The following is a 25,846-nucleotide window of genomic DNA, read 5'->3' on the forward strand; positions in this document are numbered from 1 at the left end:
AGCCCAGTTGCAAACACATTTTAGATCATGGAAAATGCTATATTTATATGAAACCCTGATAATGATGTCACTTAAGTTTCGTTGGTCCACATTAATAAATTTCAAGGTCAGACAGATAAGAGCTGGTGTATTTATATGTAATAAAATATAATTTCAGATTTATTCCCTTGGTTTTCCACAGCCTTACTTTAAAGAATTTCCCAGAAAGTATCTAAATTGTCTTTAATTAAGGATAATTAACTCTGTTCAGGAACATTTCAGAAAAGAATATATTAGCTGAGAATTATTCCTTTGTCTCAGGAGTCTGCAAAGAGGCACCTTTTATCTTGAACAAGTGCCAGCTATGTTAATTAAGAAAAACTTGTGAAACACAAACGAAACTACACTGCAGTGTTAGGTTAAAACTGCTGCAGATACTTCATCCAAACAACATTTCTCCCCTGGAAAAGTGAAGGTCTTCTAGGTTTAAAAAAAAAGTGGCTCTCACAGTACCATTACTGGGCTGAAGTATGGTTAACCCTCCAAAGACGTATTTGAATGGAAGGGAGACAATTTAGATTTTCAAAACGACAGCTAAGATTTAGCCAACAGGCTTTGATGTCTCCATTATTTTCAATAAGTTAGATGTCTAGCCACTTCATATTCCTTAAAATCTCCCCTTAAGCAAGAAGAAATGAAAGGAGGAACATTGTTTTCTCTGGAATTACCAATGAATTCGGACTGATACACATTCACAAAGATTGACTGATCTGTCCCAATAAGCCTTAAAGTTTAGTAACTTGGTTATTCAGAACATTTTTTTTTCATTTTATATTTGACTTTAATGCCTTATGAATTTTGTTGGTTTTTAAATGAGAAAAGATTACTTGCATTGGACTAAAAATATCTATATTGGAGGCGTTTATAATAACTAAGATTTACTTCACTTCTTGCAAGCCAAACTTCTCCCAATAGATCAACCTGTATATTACAATAATGCTGGAATATCTGAATACCCATTTTAACAGAAAGAGAAGAGTAAATAAGCATAGAAAAGAAGGCTTGTTTTATTTGAGTGAGAACTTGTTAAAAGAACTCTCCCTGTTAGGATTTATGGTAAAACACTTCCAGCTTCAAGTTAAACCAGTTTACTGGGAAAGGAATTCCTTTGATAGAACACCAATCACATCCAGGCAACCAACAACTTGATTACCTAAATAATTATATTATTGATCAGCAGTTCCTTTGATCAAATGTCCTGCCTATGCCTGGTTGATCACAAACTCTGGTTTGTTGGGGTTTTTTTCTTCATATGTTTGTTTTTATTTGCATTTTTTGGAATCAGATAAATCCAAATAGTTTCCTTTGTGCCTTTTGGCTCCAGCTGCGTATCTGGATACATTGATCTGCAGTAGCAATTTATTTCTCTTGTTGTTGCCTAATTTAGCTATTTGATCTTGTATAATATTTAGCAATTCAAATCATAACTTAAACATAAGAATGAAAAAATGTATTTCATTCCTTGATTTACATTTGGACAGACAAAACCATCACTAATGTTTCTGTAATTCACACATCTTTTTTTGTTGTTGTTTTTTCTGCATCACAATTTTAGAGCATGAGGCACAACCACTTTTGCTTACAAAAACAAGTCACAGACCTGGAATTTTGCACTTTCAGAATTTGAATGGGACCATTAAACATCTACCTTTAGTCTTATGATACCCAATACAGAACAAGAAACCTGTGACATGCATGTATAAATTCAACACTAACTGAAGTTCTTTTGGAATGTCATGGTTTGGGCCTAACACAACAACAAAGAACCACCCTCCCTTCTTTCCGGGCCCAAATTACATTGTTCCCAATTTCTCTCTGTGGGACCTCCCAGAGAGGCAGGGGCTGCTTTGTGAACAGTCACTTCTCCTGGCCTGGGGGCTTCCACAGATCCAAGTCTTTAGGCTGCAAGTCCACATTGGCCCCTCCTGGCACCTTCATGGAATGTTCCACCATGAATGCAGAGGGACAGACAGCCTGTCATCTCCCCATGGCCTGCAGGGAAACTTCTGCTTGGGCACCTCCTTCCCCTTCTTCCCCTCAGCACAGCTCTTTCTCTCCTGCTTGCTGCTCAGGTGTTATAACCGTTCTTTCATATGTTAATTACGAAGGTGCATCTATTGTCTTTCTAACGACCCAGCCTTGGCCACCTGTGCCTGGGGAGCTTTTAGCTTCTTACAAGAGCCACACCTGGGGCCTCTCCCCTGCTCCCAAAACCATGCCAGGACCAAACCAGCACATGGAACAATCTAGATTTCATTCAAAGTCAATATAAAAGCTTATGTTCTTTAGATCTATATTAAAGATCTGTGCAATGTAAACAGAGGCAGAATTGTGTTTCTTTTTTTAAAGTACAATATCACAGAATCACAGAATCTTAGGGGTTAGAAGAGACCTCAAAAGACCATCTAGTTCAACCTCCATGCCAGAGCAGGATCACCTAGAGCACATCACACAGTTATATCTTATATATGTAGTTTTATCTTAGAGCTTTATTGGTATTTTTGTATTGTGATCTGAAGAATGCTACCCACTTAATATCTTATCCCTACCAAAATAGAATTACGTTATTAGCCTTTTTTGAGGGAGGTCAAACATTGGAATTGGTTGCCCACAGAGGGTATGGATTCTCCAACCTTGGAGAAGTTTTGTTTGGGCACAGTCCTGGGCAGCCTGCTGTAGGTGACCTTGCTCGAGCAGTGTGTTGAACTAGGTGATCTGGAGGGATCCTTCCCCAGTCATTCTGTGATGCTGTTTAATACGGGTAAGCAGGAGATGAGAATTTATATTCCCATCATACAGTCTCTTGACATATAGATTTTTCTTTTTTTGTATAACATACCTACTTTAAAATTCAAGTTAAAAAATTGAAAAAGAACCAGCAGTGACTCGATAACCAAACTGAGAGGTTTTTATAAAGCTGTAATGGAATTGATTGTAATAAAATCTGTCCCAGAAATGCCGTGCTCATCTTTTTAGTCTGTTATAACTGATGATTCTGATTCATTGGTAGAAAACTATTTCACTTACTATTTCTGCATTGTTTTGTCCTTGTGATTGCTACCAAAAAAATGAACAAATGCAGAATTATGCTGATAAACATAGGAGATTAATAACAAATTGAAAGTCAGTAGAGTAAAAGGCATTCAAACATGATAACCTGGTCAAAAATTAATTAGACAGGCCCTGAGCAAGATATTCAGGGAGCTTGTGTGTCTGTGGCCTTATGCAAACAACAGCTGATACCTCAGTTGTTAAAACTGCATGGCAATAATGGCAGTATCTTCCAGGCCCTCTTAACAATAAAGTTACAGTCTCAGCAGACAAAGGATTAGATGAAGCTCCCTCATCTTGAGAATGTCTAATGTGGGACTGCCCTCAAGATCTGTATTCTTATTTTCTATGAAAAGGTTTCCTTTCCTGGTGTATGAAAACACATGGCAGAGGATGTGGTTATAAAAATTACCTGTATGTATATGTAATTGCATCGATAGGTTGCTGTAACTCATGTCAAAAGTACAAAACAATCTGGACTTTCTTTCTGTGGAACCCACCTGGATGAGGGTATAGAATGTACCCTCAGCAAGTTTGCTGATGACACTAAGCTGGGAGGAGTGGCTGACACACCAGAAGGCTGTGCTGCCATTCAGAGAGACTTAGATAGGCTGGAGAGTTGGGCGGGGAGAAACATGATGAAATTCAACAAGGGGAAGTGCAGAGTTTTACATTTGGGGAAGAACAACACCATGTCCCAGTACAGGTTGGGGGCTGAACTGCTGGAGAGTAGTGTAGGTGAAAGAGACCTGGGGGTCCTGGTAGACAGGAGGATGACCATGAGCCAGCAATGTGCCCTTGTGGCCAAGAAGGCCAATGGCATCCTGGGGTGCATTAGAAAGGGTGTGGTTAGTAGGTCAAGAGAGGTTCTCCTCCCCCTCTATTCTGCATTGGTGAGGCCACATCTGGAGTATTGTGTCCAGTTCTGGGCCCCTCAGTTCAAAAAGGACAGGGAACTGCTCGAAAGAGTCCAGCGCAGAGCTACGAAGATGATGAAGGGAGTGGAACATCTCCCTTATGAGGAAAGGCTGAGGGAGCTGGGTCTCTTTAGCTTGGAGAAAAGGAGACTGAGGGGTGACCTCATCAATGTTTACAAATATGTAAGGGGTGAGTGTCAGGGAGATGGAGTTAGACTTTTCTCAGTGATGACCAGTGATAGGACAAGGGGTAATGGGTGTAAATTGGAGCATAGGAGGTTCAAGGTGAATATCCGAAAAAATTTTTTTACTGTAAGAGTGACAGAGCACTGGAACAGACTGCCCAGGGAGGTTGTGGAGTCTCCTTCACTGGAGACATTCAAAACCCACCTGGATGCATTCCTGTGTGATGTACTCTAGGTGACCCTGCTCTGGCAGGGGGGTTGGACTAGATGATCTTTCAAGGTCCCTTCCAACCCCTAGGATTCTATGATTCTATGATTCTATGAATACCCATCATCAACACACTATGATACTGTCCAGGTATTTTGACATCCTGGAATTTGGGAACTCAGGTCACACTATATGTCACCACCTCAAAACACTTGGCTGGCATCCTGGTTGCACCAGGAACAAAACCAATGTACCTGTGGCACAGGGGCCTTCCCTGTGTTCATGAGATTCTCCATTGCAAAACGTCAAGATCTCACATCAATGCAGAGCCAATACAGATAGCAGATATATTAGTTAGCCACTGATGGAGCTGGTCAGATGCTAAAAGTCATCACAGATCATGATCAAATATGTGGCAAAATGTGCTCACTAAATGTATATGTTGGAATGCTACCTAAAAAAAAAAATGTTATTTCTGAAATACTAAGCACCATTCCTGACTCCTCCCAAGGTCCATGGCTACATGTAAACTGCACAGCCTTGCCTGTAGTGTGAGTCTGCACTTGGGTGCACATGTGCAGTTCAGACTTACATCATATAGCACTGTGGAAAACACCTTACACTTATTCTGGTGAAAGCAAAGTGAATTGAGAAGCAGCTGGATTTTTGAGGAACAGCTTGTTTGCTGCAGATCTCTGATTTTTGTAAGGACAAACAAGCAAAGATTTATCCTGCTCTCATTACAAAGAGGAAATTACTGGCATCAGATGAGTACTGCTACCACATGGGAATACAGGCTTAGAAAAACTGAGACATCTGGAAAGATGGAGTAAAAATTATACAGTATGTGACAGCACCAATGGCTAATGTAAAAGCAGTTCCAGGATGCAGCCAAAAATCTCTTCTCTTGGGTCTGTATTCACTCCAGCTATACACTCTGACTCTGTCCAGTTGCTGAAAATTGCCAGCCAGGTGTGCAGTATCTGCAAAGTGATGTCCCATGAAAGGGAAAAAGTAAGAGCACTTCCCTTTAGCCCCAGTCTTTCATAGAAGTAAGACAGATACAATATTGTCCCTTTTCCACCCTCAGAAACAAAAATTTTGCACCAAAATGGTTTCTAAGGATTCAGAAGGAAGTAAAACCGAGATGATGAAAAGTAATTCCTTCTTATCCTGCAACTTGGCAAGTTACCTGAACTGTTTATTATCCAGCTTCTCTGAAAGTAAGCTGTGAGATAAGGGTTCTTACCTTGTGAAATGCAGAGGTATATTATTAAAGCCCTTCAAACTCTCCAAATGAAAAGTGGTTAATTTTCTCTCGTTTTTTCTTCTCACTATGTCAATTCTTTGGGTGACTGTGTTCTTTGCTAAAGTCATCCTTAAGGTAGGGACTGTTGCTCTGCCTTTCAAAATTGTTCCTTACCTTCATTAATCCTTGGCACTGGGCAGTCTCCAGTTTTCACCTTATAATCTTATGGCTGGTTTGGACAACTCCTTATTTCTCATTGCTTTCAATGCTGGATAGTTTATTTGAATCACTTCTTAGAAAAAATGACCTTTTTGTAGACCTTTGATGTATGTCTTCAGGGAATCTAAGACAAATTGTTTTATCTGAAGGTCTTCTTTCACTACTGCATCCCAGTTCCTCTGCATTTTAATCAATCAGAGAGGTTGTGCTCTGTCTCCACTGCCAGACTTGTTTATCATTAAATATTCCAAAAATATCAAGAACCACCATTCTGCTTTCTCCCAGATTGCATTTTATGCATGGGAGGAATTTCTTTAATTAATTTCAGCTCTGAAACTCTTGCCATAATTCCAAACAGCTGCTCTGCTGTCCCTACTGTTAATGAGCTTTGTCTTTATATGACTAGGAGAAGGACAGAAAGGGCCATGCTGGCTAAAATTGTTTAAAATTAGTTTTCAACATGCAAAATAAACTGGACAGCTCCTGTCTGAGACTGATTGTGGTGTTGCTCCCCCCTCTGCAGAAATTTAATCTGTTTGGGCTAATGAGAATGAGACTCAGAGCAGAAGCAGGAGGTATTGACTTTTCCACTTTTTGGAAAAATATCCTTCTTTTTCTTTTTTCTTCTGTTTTTATTGTGGGTTTTTTTTTCCAAATTGACTGAGGCTGTTTAGTCTGAATTGTCATTCTTAAATAATTGTCCTAGGAGGAGGAGTACATTTCAACCTCATGCCATCCTTTGAAAATTTAGTTTAGCTGTTAGCTAGAGAGATGCAGCCTGACATTCTGAACCTACATGCAGTGTGAAAAATTGCTTTGATCAGGTTGTGTTTATAATTTGAGGCAGTAAAATAGAGTTCTTACTAATTTTGTTTAAGGCATGATGTATTGTGTAATCCACAGAGAAACTCATTTCAAAAACACTGTAACCATAAAAACAGCTGTTCCACTGAGTCATTTTCCCAACATGCAACTTAAAACAAAGCAAAACAGAGAGAAAAAGCCTCTCCCAGTCGTAACTTATGTGTTGATAAGATTATGGAGTAGGATAATGCTGGGAATGTGGGGACAAAAAGCAGAAAACTTATCTCCACATTCCATTTATACCAGAAGTTTGGAAACAGAAAAAAGAACCTTTGGAGTTAAAAACCAGAAAAATCTCAGTTTTGAAGATATATTGGTACTTAAACTAAATGATGAACAGCAAGACATGTATTGATAGTCAAAAACAATTTGCAAAGATAAGAATATAGTTTAATGTCAGAAGGAAGGGAACTAAAGTAATGAAACAAGGTACTTGCTGAATACCTAAAAAAAAAATGCATAGCACATATGTGCTATGTTCATGTTCATATGTGTGTATGTTCATGGTTCTGTAAGTATAATATAGTTCCTGGAAGACAGGAATATCTGCTAAAGGAGGTGGAGGAAGCTGCACTACATAAAAGGAAAATAAAGAAAAAACAACATGTACTGCAGGCACTAGTTTTGAAGAAAGCTGAGTTCAAACAATCGAAAAGCCCTTTTCATACTTCATGCCACCCAGCTTTTGGGGGGAAAATACAACCAGAGTCCTCTCAAGATGAGCCTTATACTGAATTCCAAACAAGGTTAATTTTTTTATTTATTTATTTTTTTTAATGGGGGTGTGGGGAGGAAAAGAGTAGAACATGTAATGTGCTTCTATTATAGGGCTGTTGCAGGAACCAGAATTTAATTTTTGTAGATGTGCAATCCAGAGATGCTTGCTTCCTATGCTCTATGCCTTGGAGATGCAGAGCTCCAGCAAGCACAGATATGTGACATGTATGTGTTTTTCTTCTGTGCAGATATCTCAATAAGTTTGCTGTCCTTAGTTGTCACAGCCTGTGGTCTTGCTCTGTTTGGTGTCTCTCTGTTCGTGTCCTGGAAGCTTTGTTGGATCCCTTGGCGAGAGCGCGGTCTGCCGTTTGGGAGCAAAGACAACAAACAGGAACCACTGAACTACACAGATACAGAGACCAATGACCATGACTACAGTGAGGATTATATGGGACAGCCTACAGCCTATCCAGAATCCTCCATGAAGATCAGCCACACCTCCCCTGATATTCCATTAGATGCTGAGGCAGGAACGAAGGAGAACTGCGTGCACGATGCGCGGATGCATCGTCAGATCACTGAGCCAACCTCTTCTGATCGGTCAGTAACTTCATTTTCTCTCTGCTATTAATGGAGATACAGTCAAAAGAGCACTGCTTCATCACCCAGTACACTGATCTATTAAAAATGCATAATTTACTTGCCACGTGCCTTTTAAAAAAAATTACACAAAAGTTATTCCTTGAGGTGCACAGACGTCTTAGATTAAAAGGACAGGATCACAAGGCTATTCCAGTCTTCTCAACTACTGTCTCATTTGTGCCTCTCCCTCAGAAGCTGGACAATACAGAGCACTGTGTGTCCCATAAAGCACCAGAACAGCCTACATTTAGCTTGTGAAGCGTATTCATTTGCACTTAGCTCTCATGCTGAACACTCAGTAAATTCTCCTCAAAGATTCTTAAAACAGCCACAGAAGAAAAGTAGGGCAAGCTAATGAAACACTTGCAAGAGTTAGAAATAGGATTAGAAATCATAGATTTTAGCCCCAGTCATGATTGTGGGGGAAAAAGCGACTGAACAAGTCAGTGAGTTCTCCAGGGGAACTGGAGAACCAGTACAGGAGGGAAGAGGAAGGAGGGAAGGTGAGACTGTGTGCAGGGGGAGGTGATAAAAGGATTATGTTTCACACAGTAAGAAAAAAGATCAGCATGTGAAGTCAGTAAATCTCTGAGCCAAAACAGATGCACTTCAGCTGGAGAAGGTTCACCACTAGCCCAACTGCTCTTTGCTAGCCTCCTTTCTGACCATCTGGGAGAGTCTGTTTAGCTAAGACTCTTGCCTGCAGGCACCCCTGAACATGGGTAAGGTGACAGCAGCTAGCAGCCAGTTCAGTAATTCCCATTCAGTAATTCCCAGGAAGTCAAAGCCATAATTATGGATACCCAACCTTGCACCCTACCTCAAGTGAGGTGGAATTCCAGCTCAGGACTAAGAGTTCAGAAGTGTGGTATAGGGCTGGTGCTGCTCTGTTTTCAAACTGCTAGGAAATAAGTATGTCATCAGATTCATTAACAACAGATTTCTATCTGACACCCAACACCAAGAGCTCTCATGTATCTTCGATATTGTGAAAGTATTGAGTCAGATACAGGCTTTCTCTGCTATAGCAGGGCAGCAGAATTGATAATCAAGTGACAAATGCAGTGTCAGCACAGCATAGACACCTCACAAGAAGCAGCAGCAGTCCTGATCTGAAGAGAATTTACTCAACATCCTGAGTGCACGGACAATGTCTTTACTCCTGTAAAGACTTTCCTGGTGCCCACACCAGAAAGGCCCAGTCTGGCTCCCTCCAGCAGGCATTACAGTGGCTCTCTGTCCACAAGGGTGTGACTTGCCAAGGTCCACTCCTGCCCTGTGTCGTTTGCTGATACATGCTTTGCTCTTTACCCCTCTCTTTAATTCTCCCGTGCTTTTTTGGCAAGGTCTTCTCCAAAAGACTCATTTCACTGAGCAGGAGGATCCCATCTTCCTTGAACTATATCCTTAGTTTTGTTCCCCTTTGCCTCTGCTGCTTTCTGGCATAGCTGGCTAGCCAGCTGGGCCTTTCTGGTGTGGGCACAGAGACCAGGCACCTGCCCTCTGTTACAATCCTTGCTAAGCTGTCTCTCCAGTGCCCTCCTTTTTATTCCTCCCCAGGATATCCTGCACCTCCCACTGCGATGAGGAGCTGAAGGGTTGAGCAATAATACTATCTTTTTGTGTGACACAATGATATTTTATCATGGAAATGACTAATGTGTAGCTATGAAATTATGTCTTTACTATGCAACAAGAGAAAAAATTAGGGTAGTGTGTAAGAGGCTGTTCCTGTTTTAAGCATGCATAAACATATTTACAAGCAATGAATGAACAATGATAGCAGAGGAACTATTGCTGATTACATTCAACATAAATAGCTTTGGAATAATCTCATGCTAGCATTTTCCATGTGCTCCTTTCTACTTTCAACCACAACTCACAGTACTCCAGTACACTGAATGATAGTTGCGTATATGTAGGACAAAAAGTGGAATCCAACTCATACAAGATTAGGATTTTACCTAATCCATCTTTAAGATCCCACTACCCCAACGGGGTTTGCAAATTTGATTTCTGTTATCATCTCGTGAAGTGGAAATTTCAATCACAATAACTGAGTGACTCCGGGTGATAAATTTCACTGGACCGAAGCTAAGAGCAACTTTCTCTCCTCAGGGTAATGAAACTAAAGGAGCTTTTCAGCCAAAGTACCACAAAGCTTATTACATCAGGTATGAGAAAAAACAAAAAACAATTGTTGGGGTAGTCAACAAACCATTTCAAACGAGAAGAGCTCATTTGTAAATGAAGTACTTGTAGAGATCAACAAGTAATTTAAATGCAGAGACGTCAGAAGCATCCTTCTTTGACCAGCTTTACCTTAGCACCAGAAATCAGCAATCCTGCTACTGTTTACATAATGTAACTTTTTTCATAGGCATGAATCCAAAGAAATCTGTTGAAAATGGTAACTGATAAGAACAGCAACATTTGTTATCATATCACTTTATGCTTGCCAGCGAGGCAGATCCTTTGGATTTGCTGAGGCCACAAATTTGCAGTTGTTACTTTCTTCGGCCAGGTTTGGATGCCACTAGTTTGAGACACAGGAACAGAAAATCCTGTGGTATGAGCAGCCTAATGCAGAAGGAGAGCTCTCACATCAGGGTATCATGCTGTATCGCTCTACAAGAGTAAACATCTGGCCCTGCCATACATTACAACAACATGTCAAATGAGAACAGGATCTTGATTTTTATCGTCTTCAGCATGTTCTATTTCAATTCTTTCATTTTCACTTCAGGCATAACTCAATCCGAAGACAGCTCAACCTCTCCAACCCCGACTTCAACATCCAGCAGGTCCAGAAGCAGGAGCAGCTGACGGGGATTGGCCGCATTAAGCCAGAGCTGTATAAACAAAGATCAGTGGACACAGACGACGGCCGGAGGAGCAATAGCAAGGCATGTGGAAAACTGAACTTCATTCTGAAATATGATTGTGATTTAGAGCAGCTGATAGTGAAGATACACAAGGCCATCAACCTGCCAGCAAAGGACTTCTCTGGAACTTCAGATCCATACGTGAAGATATATCTGCTTCCTGATAGGAAAACAAAACACCAGACTAAAGTGCACAGAAAGACCCTAAATCCAGTATTTGATGAAGTTTTTTTATTTTCTGTCCCATACAATGATCTGAACGCAAGGAAACTGCATTTCTCTGTGTATGACTTTGACAGATTCTCCAGGCATGACTTGATTGGCCAAGTGGTAGTGGATAATTTTTTAGATTTGGCAGATTTTCCCAGGGAATGTAATATTTGGAAGGACATTGAATATGTCACTAATGTAAGTATCATAATTTTTCTTTCTGAGATTTGTTTGTTTCTGATTTTATTTCCTTAATCAGAGTATAACTGAAGTTGTCTCGTGAATTTATGAAGGAAAATATTCTCTCTGTTTCTCAAGCTTTGACTTTAATCCAAGGAAATTGACATGACATTTTCAGTCCTCATTTCTTGTTCGTTGGATATATTAAAAAATGCCTTATGTTGGAGATAGTAGGTTTAGTCATTGCCCTGCTGATAGGGTAGAAAAGCTGCAGAATGGTTTGCTCTTAATCTTACTTAATCTAAAATTTACTTGAGGAAATACTATTTTTCTTATTTGGCCTGCCTTTCTGTGCTTTGCATGACTTGCCACATAAATGACAACACACTAACCAGCCAAAAAAGCAGATTCAAGATTTCTTACGTAGTCATCTTCAGTCCTTCAGAAGACTATATTCTCATAAAGTGAGATAACACCCCATCTATAATCCAGGGAAACAGAGTTTGGACAATTCTGTTCCGTGACAGGAATAAACCACACTGAATTGGTTTAATTCTTTGTTTGGCATCACTTTGTTATATAGGGAAATGGGAAACATAAAATAAGACTATATTGCTGTTATCCCAAAGTCTCTGATATCAAATTCTGCACAGTGATCCAATTAGTGATTAGGTGCAAAACAGCAAAAATTGCTTTTGAAGAAGAAAAAGCTTTCTTCTCAAAGCATGAGCCAACCTTCTTGTAAAGGTATTAGAAATTAATCATGCACATACTATGGAGAACAGACTTTTAGTGAGAATGATCCATTACAGAAATTAACAAAGGTGAAGCTACTAGTACCAGGAGTCAGAAAATATTTCATTTGCTTTGTCAAACCCTGCTCAAATGGAGTGCAGGCTTTCAGGTCAAATAAACCAAACATCATTAACAGTAAGATCAAAGTGTAAGTTTGTTAGACATCTATTCAGGAGAGCATTTAAGCATATATTTATCTGAGTGTAAGTAGTCATTGAAAAGCCAAGGGTGTTTCAAAACAAATTCTTTCCTGAAGTCAGACCCTGACCTTGTATCTCCGTGGCCTCATAGCATGCTGCATTACAGACCAAATGGATTAAATCCACTGTTTTGTTTGGAATTTCTTTCTGAAAATTGATACTGTCCTTGTTTCGAGCTGATCAGTGTTCTTAGTCAGCATTATGTGTCTGTGTGTGGGACATTCTGTGCACCCTCTGCACAAACCTCTTCCTCACTAGGATGGAACTGAGGAACAGGATTAGCAGTTCCCTCACTGAAGTAACAGGCGGGGATGGACACCCAGGGTCAGAGAAGGATGAACCTGCCTTTTCTATGAAAAGTTACTGCTCTTCAACTACAAGGCAAAAGTAAGAATCCGACAGAGCAGGTGACAGTCATTCCAAATGAAAGCCTCTCTTCATACAGCATTAAGTGTCCCAAGCTCCACGTTTCAGTTCTGCAGTCACCTGGAAGCTGAATGCACACGTACGCTGGAGTTGCTGTCATACACACGAGTCCTTTTTCCATGCTTTAACTTAGGCACAAGACTGGCTCTAGTATTTTCTTTTTAATTACTTTCCCTTCCAACTTTCAAAAGCAAAGCGGCACATAGTTCATCTTCAGATTTTCTGTAATCTCTGAAATTAAATTCAGGACTGAAACATGAGTCATTTATGAATTCCTACTCATATTAATTCCTTTCTGAAGTTTAGCACTGTTTATCCAGACAGAACACATGACCTGTCACCTAGACTTGTCACTGGATTTTCAGCTAACAGAGACCTTTTCAAAGCAAATGACTCATAGGAGACACAATCCAATTTTGGCTGTGAGACTTCTGAGATAACAGTATCAGATAACTGAAAGCGTGGAGTACTCAGCTTACTAATTAACAGTTCGCAAAATTCAAAGGTTAGAACTTACTCCATGAAGTTATGATAAACCCTCTAGGCACCGTTTAAGAAACCAAGTTTGAGCACATTTTCATGTCTGGATAGCTTAGATATCTCGCAGACTGACAGCAGAAACCAAAGCCTACAGGCAACTCAGTGAAGCTGTTGAAGTGAATCCTCCCATGGCTGCTCTCCAGATCAGGCCAGCAGTCAGTGTTAGTGAATCTCTGAAATCAATTTTAGCAAAGTTTCAGCACTGCTTGGCAGTTTATGGTTGCAAACAGGGACTGTGTGAGATGTTGCAGTTTTCAGACACTGTATCTTTGAATGTCTTGTTGTTTCGAATAATAAGAAAACAGACAAACGTTGGGTAAACTTACTGAAGGAAATTCACTTGATGTAGATCAACAGCCAGTGCAGCACAGAAGAGATAAACCAGGGTAACTTACTAGAAAAAGGGAAGGTCCACACAGCTACATGATGAATTTGTCATACTTCTGAAGAGCACATTCTTTTTAATTCCTTGTGCATCATATTACACTGCATAACCAGCAGTCCCCAAAGCCTTTAGTTTATTTCTCCATTTTATGTTCTAATCCAGTTTGACACAGTAATATAAAACAATGTACCAAATCCTTCTCTGCCCAGCAAAATGGCCTACTGAAATGTCAGGTTTACTGCAAACAATGCCATTAAATTAAACTGTTATGCCATGTGCTTTCTTCTCTCTTCTAATAACACTGGAAGATTATTTTTTTTTAATCTAAACCCAACAGTTTTGATTCTTTGGACTGTAACATCTGCTGCCATCTCAGAGTTTGAAGTTATTTCATAGCACAGATGTGTGTCAGCATAAAAAATTTCTACATGCTCAAAAGCAATCTGCCTCCAAACATAAATCTCCAATATCAAAATTATTGTTCTTCTAATCCCGGGTACTGTAACACTGTCACTTTTTCCAACCAGCAAAAAGCAGCAGTGGGCTGCTTAATGGAAGAAATAATTAAATGGATCAACTTCAGATAAACATAAAATGAACTAGATAAGCTTTATGTATATCTACCAGACAGATTACACTGGGTTCTGGCTCATCAAGAAAAAAAGATGCTCTTTATTTTTAGGCTTGTTTTCAGTAGGTTGGTATGTTTTCTTTAGTAGCCTCTAAAACATATTCAGGATTTGGGATGTGGGTTTTTTTGTTTGATTTGGTAATGTTCATAGTCTGATGGAAAGTTTTGAAGATAAAAGAATTCTTAATATTTCCTTGATTTCCATCTTCAAACTCTAATGTGATCAGGCAAAAAAACATGGCTTTGTCCCAAAGTAATATAAACAACTACAAAGCTTCCAGATAGTCCATTTCAGATAAAAAAGAACCTTCTCTTTCAGAAAATGCTAAGAATCCATGTACATACCTTGCTGTGCACCCAGACAGAAAAATCTTTCCTCAAGAATTGTTTCTTAAACATCACCAGGGAGCTACAGGCCACAGAGAAGGATTTCTGTGAACTGGAAATCTAGCTCTGCTTCCTACTGGTCCTTTGGATTCTCAGAATGCTCAGTTTTTGTCACTTGATAAACAGGTGATGTTTCCAGAGAAGAGGTGGGTATTTAGAAGTGGCCTCCACTTAAAGCAGAAGAATAACAGGAGTGAGAAGGAACAGGGGACATTTCCCTTCTTAGCTGGGCCAGCATTTTACAAAATGACTACTCTTTTTAGGATGCAAATTTGTGATTTTTGTCTTACCGTATATAGAGAGATTTTGACACTGATGCTATTTTTTCAGTTGTCAGATACAGTTATACTTGAGATCTAGGCATGGTGCATTGAAAACTGTTCTTTTTCTGAATGTCTAAGCTTATATATACACTTTAAAAAAATCTTATTCACAACACCCCCTTGGCATCTTTCATCTTATGCTGATGTTGAACATCCCAAAGTAACCTATTTTCTGTAATCTTTCTATAATAGTCTCTCCTCAAAGGATATTTACAAGATTTGCAGTCATTATGCACCTAATATTTTATAAATTGTAGATACCATATTGACTGCTCCCATTTACCCTCATCTTGTGGTTCCTTTGAGGCTTTTGCTGTATCCACCTCCTGTGCAGGTGTGAAGTAAACTGAAACTCTGATAAAGGTGAAAGCTGTTGGTCAGGTTCAAACCATGATTTATTCTTTATCTGGAAATAATTGGAGTACTACAAAGGATTCAAAGGAGTACTCTGTTTTGAATATGGCTCTTTTGAAGTACTTCTGCTTTTGTGTCTAGCTAAACATTGAAGAGTGTAGCATCCAGCCCCCAAAGTTAAAAAACAATGTATCAGGGTCCAAAAGGAGAGTGAAAATACAGAAGAAAAATATTTCTGAAAAAAAGAGAGAAGATATTACAGAAAGAAAACCCTGGATGATACATATGGAACTGGAGAAGAAACATGTCACAGACTTTAGAGAATGTATATGGTTCACTGAAAATCCAAAATATAGTTATAGAGTGTTCAAACCTAGAAAGAAACAGAAGGTGTGTATCAAGTTGTTTACTTTTACATATGCTGGAAGTTGCAAAGCCAAGAAATTGATTGCATCCAGTTTTAAGAATCTTCAAGCTATTATATTACATCCATAGTGATCAAGAATGCAATGGTGTGTCAGAATGCGAAATTCCTTTTGCACAGAAGCAGTAAAAAAATATTTTGAAAAAATAATGAAATTAAGTTGCATGTTGGTATACATGCTTTTGTTTTGACAAAGAGGTGGTTATAAGTATTTGAAATTCTGTGTTCTAGAAGTGCTAATTGTTCACTGCTGTTGTTCTCAAGTTTGCCCTAGAAAGACAGATTTGAGAATCTGTATTTTTAGACATTTATGTTTTATAACTGAGATGCAACTGAAATCATAACATCACCAGAAGGAGGTTTCAAGTTCCCTGCTTCAGAGATATTAATGCCAACCATGGTATGTGTGGAAGATATACATAAAGAGACTAAATTAATTCAACCAGCTGTTTATGGAAAACGTAATACAAGTCTAAAATTTTGAAATCTGACCAAACTTACCAGATTTTCTGCAATTCAAACCTATCGTGTCCTCAAAGTGCAAAATAACTTCCCCAAGGCTTGCACTGCCCAGAACCACTCCTGCTAAGAGGCTGTGAGCACTTTAATGTGTGCCAAATGTACATGCGTAGGTGCAGGTCATAATCCTTAGGGTTTACACCCTCAAAACTTGAGGAAAATAAAACTTCCTTCTTTGAAAGAAGTAGGTAAATAATTTCCCTGATTAATGAACAGTGAAATATACTCAGACAAAAAGGATGTGACTTTCTCCAGACATGACACTACTTAACAGCAGAAATGAGACCAGGTCCAGGATCTGCAGATTCCTGGTTCCAGCCTTAATCCACTTTGTGTATCAATGCTTGTCTTCTTGGATAGTGTACAGATACTGTAGCTGGCAGTATGTCAACTAAGTCCACCTACTCCAACTTTAAAAAAGGTTTAGCTTCTCAAGATGTTGTAGTCAATATTTCTAAAATTCCTGTTTTGGCAACTCGCTGGGCTTAGAAAAGCAATGGCATTGAGCAAGATCTCAGAAAAGCATTTAAAATGTTTACAATGCATAGCAAAAATTTTTGAGTCAACATTTTGAGACAGAATAGAAGGAAACCAAATCCCTGGCTCTATGTATGACTTCAAATCCAAAGCATCAATGTTAAATGCCATATCTTCTTTTTAGGACTGTAGCATTGTATGGGAAACACTAGTTGATTTTTGTTTTGTAATACAGAAAACACATCTGCTCCATTTCTTTAAACGAGTAGGCTTTGATATCAGGGAGGCAATCAGTTGCTGATGTGTGTGGGTACCTATTTAATTGATTTGCAAATGCAGGTCTCTCTAGAAGAGATCTATTTGCAAACCCAGGTGTCTTGCCCACATTAAAGCATGCCAAAAGCTTAAGGAGCAACAACAATTATTTCATGGATAGACAAACTGAAGCAGTAAGCACAAGAGGTAAGATTCACCTCACTTCAATTGTAGATTTGTTTAAAAAAAACAACAACACCAAAAAAACACAATCAAAGCTAGAAGTGCTAAAAATACAGACACCATAATTCCCTTCAAGAGGCACATCAGTGGATGTTCATCTTCTAAGTCACAAAGATCACTCTTTGTTTCATGATATTTTCTATTCACATTTAATCAAAAGTACAGGAAAAAAAAGTCTGTGTGTGATGAACCATTTCATAGGTAAAAGATGCAAAAAAGTCAAAGAGCTTTAATCCTCCAGATTTCTAAAGATAACCACCATAAGGATGACAAAGAAATCAATTAGCCATCAGCATCAGCACAACAGGTATAGTACCTGTTCTCCACATCCTACAGTGGAAAATGGCTGCAGCCAGTGTTTTTCCTATGGTTTTTACATTTTTACTAACCACGTGTTTAAATGGGTTCATTTTCAGAAGTGGGCTTTTCCATTTGTCTCTTCATGATTTCTTTTTTAATCTAATGATTTTGCTAATACATTGTTGGATAAGATTTGTCAGAAATGACATATGTTTAAATTATTAGGAAACAGCACTCAGCATGACTAAACGAAGGACAGACACAGTTCCATACAGTTACATAGGGTGGAGATAAAATATTGACATATGTTTTCAGAAATCTTAAAGACAGCAGATGTCTATTTCTGTTTGGAGCAACTAGGTAACTATGAGAATATTATTCAATAAAACTTGGAGAGGTTCTGAAGTAAAAAAATATCAAATGCCTTAAAGAGTGATGGTTTGAGATGGAGCTAGGCTGGTCCTGAGTCAGTGGTATGAGCACTCCCAGGTTGGCTCTGAAAAGAATGCTGACTATGCAGTGATTCCTTAACAACCTTGTAGCTCCACAGGAACAATCAGTTTACAGAACCCAGGGCTGTGGTCATCAGGGTTTCCAAGTGAGCTTTTTCAGTCTGGATGTCGCTCTACCAAAAACATTCATACAAGCAAACAAACAATCAAACAAAAGAAACAAAATTAATGCAGACAAAAATCCTCCATGTACTGGAAATGGGACCATTTCAGTCAAATAATTTAAAAGCAAAAAAAAGAATTAAAGTTACTATTTTGAGAAGACTGAAATTTCGGAATTAGATGTTTTGATTTCTCATTTGGAATGCCCTTCTGTTGCAAGATTTTAAAATATTTTGAAATGTGAAATATCAACAAAATATCCTGTTTTTTGTAAAAGCAAAATATTTCGAGTCAAGGAAGGGATATTCTGCTTCAAAATGGAAATAACTCAAAACTCTTTGTGAAATTACAATCCTGATTTCCACACTGGTTCTTCCCCTGCCCATCAATGCTGCATATTCCTGAGCTCTCACTTTTGTCTGTGTGTCATATCTGTTTCCCTGCTGCAACAGCCCCAGAACAGCAATAGTGTACGGAGAACATTTTCCTCTGCACATTAGCCACATGCTGAAAAGGATTAGACTCAATCCTAAATTCCTGTTTTTCTAGATTAGTGGAAGAGTCTGTATTTATCCCTGTTCTACACATCTCCCTTCTCCTTTCTTCTCAGCCTCCTCTGCCAATTCTTTTTTTCCAGAGATCTCCCTCTAAACAAGGCTCTCAAAGGTAGACTTGAGTGAAACAGCTCACAGTGACCTGCACACTGCACATAAAGCTAAGCCAAGATGTGATCCCAGTCAGCCAAGCCTGTCCTTCAATTGTACCATCCAAAATTGTTAGAGGGAGCTGCAAACAGAAAAAGAAAAAAAAAAAATTGCTCTAGTTTTTTTTACAATTCCCAGGCAGCAATTCTTCAAGCTGAGCAAAGAGCACTCACACAGCATTAGGGCTAAAATAGCTGTATTAAAGGTGATCTTGGCTGTAACCATTCTGCACATAAGTTGAGATTAGACTGTGCCATAGCCTTTTTTTTACAGGGTTATATAATTTTCAATTCAAACGTATTTAGCCAGGCAGTGAAAAAAAAAAAAAAAATCACTTCAAACACACATTTAATTATTAAACAGTTTTGGGAATGCTTACTTAGTCTTTTGGTTTTTTTAGCAGAGGTCACAGCATTTCAATAACTTATGGATTCATCGACATTTCTGAAAAATCCTGCTCTTCAAATCTATTTCCAATATTTGGAGCCAGACTTGAAAGTATTCTTTCCTCTGAACATACTGTGCTTCTGTGAAAAGCCTCAAGCCTTTTTTAGTCTTTAATCCCCACAAGATATCACAGCCATCAGGCATCTTTCTCCACCAAATATTTTATAGAGTTTTACAGTTTTCTTCTTTGTCTGGTCTGTTTGCCCAGTTCTCATGTAATTTTAAGCAGTGAGTGGACTTATTTGTTACTGTGTATTGTGTACTTATGGATCGACTATCAGTGTGCTCCAAACCCTTACCAAGACATACTGGATATTTTTCCAGGGGGTAGCCTGGCTACTTGGGAAGAACCTCCTGCACCCCTTACCTGACAGGCTGGCATTCTAACACTATCTAACATGTGTGCTTGGTTCAATCCAGTCTTGACTTCATCTTTTCTAATACTCTTGTGTCCTAGGTTGTCCCCATTCAAATCCTTTTTAGAGAACATAACCAGTCTCACACTTTAACCACCCAGCGTTCCAGGATCTTCCCAGAGTCCTGTTACAGAGGACAAAACATCTGTACAGAAGGAAGGAATTACTGGACCATAACTGTAGTGCTCGGGAGGCACGTTTTTTTATGTTTACAGGCTAAATTACAGAGCTTCCAAAATGAAGAAAAGCCTATACCATTTGCTAACTCACACAAGGGCTCTCATCAGACCTCCCCACTGTCTTTGTGGGGGGAGAACATTGGAAGTTACAGCTGAGGTTTGAGCTGATTGGAGGAGAGGGATATATTGCAGGAACAATAGGTCCTATATATATATAGCTTTTCTAGCTTTTCTCCTAAAAATCTATGAGACTTTTAGCAGCTGATCATGTAGTTTGAAAGAAATAAAAGATGGAACAACTGAACTGACATAAATGAAAGTAGAAACTTTGAAGGACACATATTTTGCTAAGATATGGTTATATGGTCAACAAGTATAATACCAGATATTGTAGAGGCCCTAATAGTTCCTGGGAAGACTCAGAGATGAACATGATAGCCTTTCTCTCTTCAATCCCCTGCCCTTCAGAGGATGAGGTCACTTCCAAGGCTGTGTAGAGAACCTGGCTCTGATTATTGAAGATATGTTGCTATGTATTTCCATTCTTCCACTTTGTAGAAAATAGATTACTTGTCAGCCAAACTATCTGAGGGAAAAGGGACAGAAAGGCAGCATTCTTACATGGCAATTGAGTTGTCTTTCTGAGAGCAAAGCTAAACAAATGGTGGTGAGACTGAGGGACCTGTAGCCTGACTAAAAGCTTTATTATCAAGACTTATTAGGCCCAAGTTTACTACCTTTTTACAGAAGAAACCTGCATTTTAACTCACTGTTTTATTTAATTTTTCCTCCTTCTCTAAATATTCAGAAAGATGTTTGTGTATCTGGTATAACACATAAAATACAGTGTTCCCTGAAAAAATCCAACAGGCCACTGCAACATCACTTTGTGCTTGCCTGGGTGGGATTAAATGACAAACACATGCAAACCTCTAAATTCTGCACAAATACTGAAATACTGAATGCAGGGCACACTCAAATTCTAGAATTACAGATGTAATAACTACTGTAGTTAGTCCCACTGAAGTCACTGGAAATATTCACATGGGTAAATGAAGCATCCAGTCCCTGTCAGTGTCTGAGTCTTCCTGTGGGTCCCTAGCAGAGAATTAGAATGAGTATTTCACACCATGTACGTTGGTGAAGTGACAGGCTCAAATGACCAGACCAGGCTCAAAGCATCAGTAATGTCTGTGGGATCATGCCATTTGAGACTTGTAGAGCTGTGTGATTCTGGCACTTCATTGCTTGATTAAACACCTTGCTCTGTTTACTCAAGAAAACAGTAGTCACAAGCTAGAGATCACCTTAGTGAGTGCTCCATCACTCACTACTTCCATCAGACAAACTCAGAATTAAACCTACATAGACCATCTGGAGGAAGATTTCCAACTAGTTATGGCATCTTGCTTGTGATGGGCAGGAAAACAGAAAACAACTGAGAGCTGGAGGTTTTCACAGTTGATGATATGAAGTATTGGGATAAAATTCCCCACTCAGATTCTTGGACTAAATCTGACATCTTAAAAATAGCAGTTTATCACAACATCAGAAAACATAACCTTGCTTGTCAGGCAACCTATTACTAACAACTACAGCACAAGTGGCTGAAATCCACCACTCCACCTACCTAACATTTCCTCTTCCATTTCCTGCAGTAAAATTATTTGGTAACAAGCAGAGAAGATGAGCAATATCATGCAATAGTTAGTATTTTCTATTAATATAGAAACTGCTAATAAAACACTATGAAACTTAGCACCAGAGAGCAAAAGAACAATTCCCACCTTGTAGTTTGCATATTTGATTTCAGAATTCATAGAACTCTATATGTGTTTTCATTTTATAAGCATGCTGCGGTTTTATAAACATTTTTAAAAGCCAGCTGTGGTTTAATCAACCATCGATCTACATTAGGATATTTCTTCTGAACAACCCAAACAATAGAATAAATTTGTATGCAGTAAAGAAAAACAAAAGTGTGTACAAAAATATGGGAAGAAAACATCAGACTTTGGTTTTAAGCCCCCTAGAGACTTATTTAGGATCATCAGGAAGAAAGAAATAACTTTAAAATAATGAAAACCTCTCAGTGTTTGTACTCCACTGAGCACAGAATCTTACAGTAAATGCTAATCTATCAATAAACTTCACTCTGTTGGGACAACAACGTTTTATGGAGATAGAAATGAGTAGCAGTCAGGATGAGATCTTGACTCTACTGTAGAGTCAGGAGAAGAATTCCCACTGAAGCTCAGATTTCATGCATATCCTCATGCTAGAGTTTGGACATACTATCTTGTAAACAGTACAAAAAGCCACATGCATTAATATAAACAAAATCTCCTGAGATGTACATCAGAAAATTTCTAGAACAGCAGAACAAGCAAATTACCATCCTTTTATTCCTCTCTGCAAAATAAATACATGACAATGACCTGCTCAGCAAAGATTTAAGCCTTCTTCTCCTCCCCTCTCCCAAAACTTGATGGCTATAGTATAAGTGAGCCATCAGTTTTTGTCCTGGAGAAAGCAGATAGAAATCTCTCCATTCCAAATGACGTCAGTTCTACATCCACATCTTGAACTTTTGGCTGGCAGCAGGAGGCCAAATAGAATGAAAACAGAGTATTCATTGCTGCATGTTTCTGCAGTGAGCACCCCTGACTCACTCTTTTAAGTAACCACATCTTTTTCACCAAAATACTGATTTTTTTAAAAAAACAAGCCAGTAGATACAGCAGTAGATGCTCACTCTCTTCATCCCCATCCAGCCACTCTCTTGCCCTTCTTAAAACCCATTTATTTCAGGAAACCTTTCAGTGCTAAAGCAGTGCACACAAAAAAACCATACTATCTTTCTTTCTATACAATCTTACTCCTAAAGGTATGAGTCAGGACACTGAGAGATAACTACATTAAATTCTGTCAAAATCATACTTCCTTCCAAAAGAGCTGAAGTGAGACCCTTCTAAGGTGTCAAACTGAGTATCTAAAATAATTGATCATCCTGAAAGTTACAAAGAGATCTAAAGTGAACTCACTATTTAGGACAAGCCAACTCACAACTTTTCTTTCGTTTCAAAACTGTCAGATGATTTAAAATACAGGCAACTAAACAGAAAATTTGAGAAGGCACCGAAGTGACCACAAAATATTGTTTACTGTGTTACTCACAGGCTTTCTAAAAATGCAACTTTTTTTCCTACCTGTAATGTAGGAACACAATAAGTAAAGTATGTAAAGTATGAACACAATAACACTAGTTGTTCTGAAGATGAACATAACCAGATGAATGTCTGGACAGCTCTCCCAGACTCACCTCACACAAATGCACATGATGCCATCAGGAAGAGAGTAAAACAAGCCACAGAAAAAAATCCTTTTCCTTTTAAGACACGTTTCACGTGTAAGCACATGTAAAATAAAACAAGATAGAAGAAAAGTACTCTGTGAGGAGGAAGTTCTGTTGTCTCACTTTTATGGACTTAAAGCACTAAAGCACTTCTATATTTAGTACTCTCTTTGTCTCACATCTTACACTACCCTCCATGTATTCTTTAACAGAGAAAGCATGCTCACTAAAGTGCTCCTAAAATTGCCCACAGTACAAGTCTAAATATAATGGGGAGGCACGAGCATATCTGATAGGGAACAAGTATTACAGAAAAAGAACTGTTATCACACTTTACACCATCACATTTCCCCTGCTCATGCTGCTGACACCTGAATGATACACTTGATTTCAGAGTCTGCATTTTCTAAAACAGATTGCTATCTTCTTACCCATCCTTCAGCTCCCTTGCAGTCTTCAGTTTTATTTTATAGCTGTTCTTTCTGTACAGATTGAAAGTAGAGACAGTATTGGATTGGTAAACTGCCTGACAGCTTCAGGATTATAATACACTATTTATTTACAAGGTAGGTGATAGAAAGCATGAATTCTGCATAGCCAATGTCCTAATGGCCATAGTCCAGAATTGTCTCCAAATAAAAGAGGCTAGCTGGTTTTACACAAGCTTTTGGGGAGCATCAGCAGCAAGGATACTGAGAAACACTCAGTTCCTAACACGTTCCTGGCATTGCCTACGAGAAGCGGTAAAAGTAACCCCTTGTTGCTAAATCACCACAGATTCCAGGGCATTGCTTCAGGAGGTCAGCCAGAGGGGTTTGCCCAGAAAGGATTTGATACCAACAGTATCTCAGGATGTTACACAGTTGGCAAATTTTACATAGCAGGCTGTTACACAATTGTCAGCAGCATCTCTGGGAGGGAACAGAAAAGCCACCCTTCTCTCCCATCCTTCCCTCTCACCTCCAGAAAATACCCACCAAACCCCCAACTTTCTTTTGTTTGTAGCACAGTTTGAGGTATAAAGGAGAAAAGCAGCCCTCTTTTTCACACTTCCAGGATGATGCTGTCTTGTTACCATTAATTTTATTGTCATTCTCATTCTTCCTTTCCCCCTCTATTATTTTAATTCCTTTTGTATTTGAAAACCAGAGAGATTCTATGGTATAAAATGAAACAATTATGGAGTATGGAAGATGTAGGGGTTTTGTCTGTTTTTACATTATTTAATACATGTGCTTTGTGGCATCCAATATTGTATTCTTCCATTTAACTTGCAATTAAAATGGAATTGCTATGCAAGGACAATCAAAGCAGTACAACTGCACACCTTTTTCCCCAATTCATTAGCAGAATATGGCTAGGAAGGAAGTAATCCCTTTACGTTGGCTGCTTTTCTTTGAAATTTTCAGTGATTTTATTTTCTTTATGACCCATTTAAATAAATTACTGAGAAGTAAATGAAACTTCTATGGAAATTACTTTACTGTTGTTAAAAGTGGGAAATTTATATAGAGAATGTCATTAGTAAAATGCATGTTGCAAATTTTAGTTGTGCTTTCAGTCTAGTGGAAGGTTATGTGGAATGCTCTCAGACGTTTTTAAGCCATAATGATCCCTTTTCAGCATTTCTCTTACATTAATACTTTCTGTGGATAGTGCATTTGAGTCTGGCAGGGCACCAGTGTTTATACAGGTGACAGATCACAAGGCAACTTTTTGTATTTTAGTTATACCACTTAATAGCAACCAAGTCGATTTCAAAAGTAACAGGATTTCAACAAAAGGAACCTCTAGCAAAAAAAAAAAAAAAAAAAAAAAAAAAGCACTACTTTTTACCAGAAAAACCTATGAAGTATTTTCAGTGGTTCCTGATCCAAGAGGTTGCGTGACACATCATGACAGAATTGTGTCTAGAGAAACAAAACACATGAAGAAAATTCAGCAGAAAGTTACTTGGTCCTTGGGTTTAAAATCACTAGAAAATCCAGGAAAGGCACATCTTTAGAAGAAAAAATAACTTTCTTCTAAATCAGGATGAAGAAAATCTGTGTAACTCATAGAGAAAAATTGGGGTAAATAAGTTTATAAAAGTATCATCTCTCCCCACCTATTAGATGGGTCCCAAACTTAAAGGGAGCTACACATAGCAAAGAGCATTTTTTAAAAGTCTGCGTATATATTTTATATAATAAATAATTATGTTATTACTTTTTAGCGGGATGAGAAGTGAAAAAGGATCAAAAAGAGAGTGTGAGAGAGAAAGGACACACCACAAAATGCCTATACTGAGAATGACATTCAGTGCTCAGGAAAAGTGAGGAACCTTTAGTAGGGCCAAAAGCCTTAATATGATTTTATTTCAGCAACATGTATGTGTTAGGGGTTTTTTATACAGAATGGCCACTCTGCAAGACTTTATCCTTATTTAAGACTGGGTCAGCAGGGTAAAAGGGTTGGCTTCTGCCTGGGGCTGGGATGCCAGAAGCCGTGGATGCTGCTGGGCAAG

The 25,846-nt window shown here is 38.7% G+C and overlaps 1 protein-coding gene across 1 annotated transcript in view; it reads left to right on the forward strand.

Moving 5' to 3' along the window:
* SYT9 (synaptotagmin IX) overlaps positions 1–25,846 on the forward strand; it is a 121,980-nt gene that overhangs the window by 83,190 nt on the left and 12,944 nt on the right. Inside the window, exons 2-3 of the mRNA XM_009996987.1 lie at positions 7,698–8,049; positions 10,838–11,384. Coding sequence (XP_009995289.1) covers positions 7,698–8,049; positions 10,838–11,384 — 899 coding nt within the window. The remainder of the gene's footprint in view (positions 1–7,697; positions 8,050–10,837; positions 11,385–25,846) is intronic.

The sequence above is a fragment of the Chaetura pelagica genome, unplaced genomic scaffold (assembly GCF_000747805.2).
Source record: "Chaetura pelagica isolate M959 unplaced genomic scaffold, ChaPel_1.0 scaffold634, whole genome shotgun sequence".
Taxonomy (NCBI): domain Eukaryota; kingdom Metazoa; phylum Chordata; class Aves; order Apodiformes; family Apodidae; genus Chaetura; species Chaetura pelagica.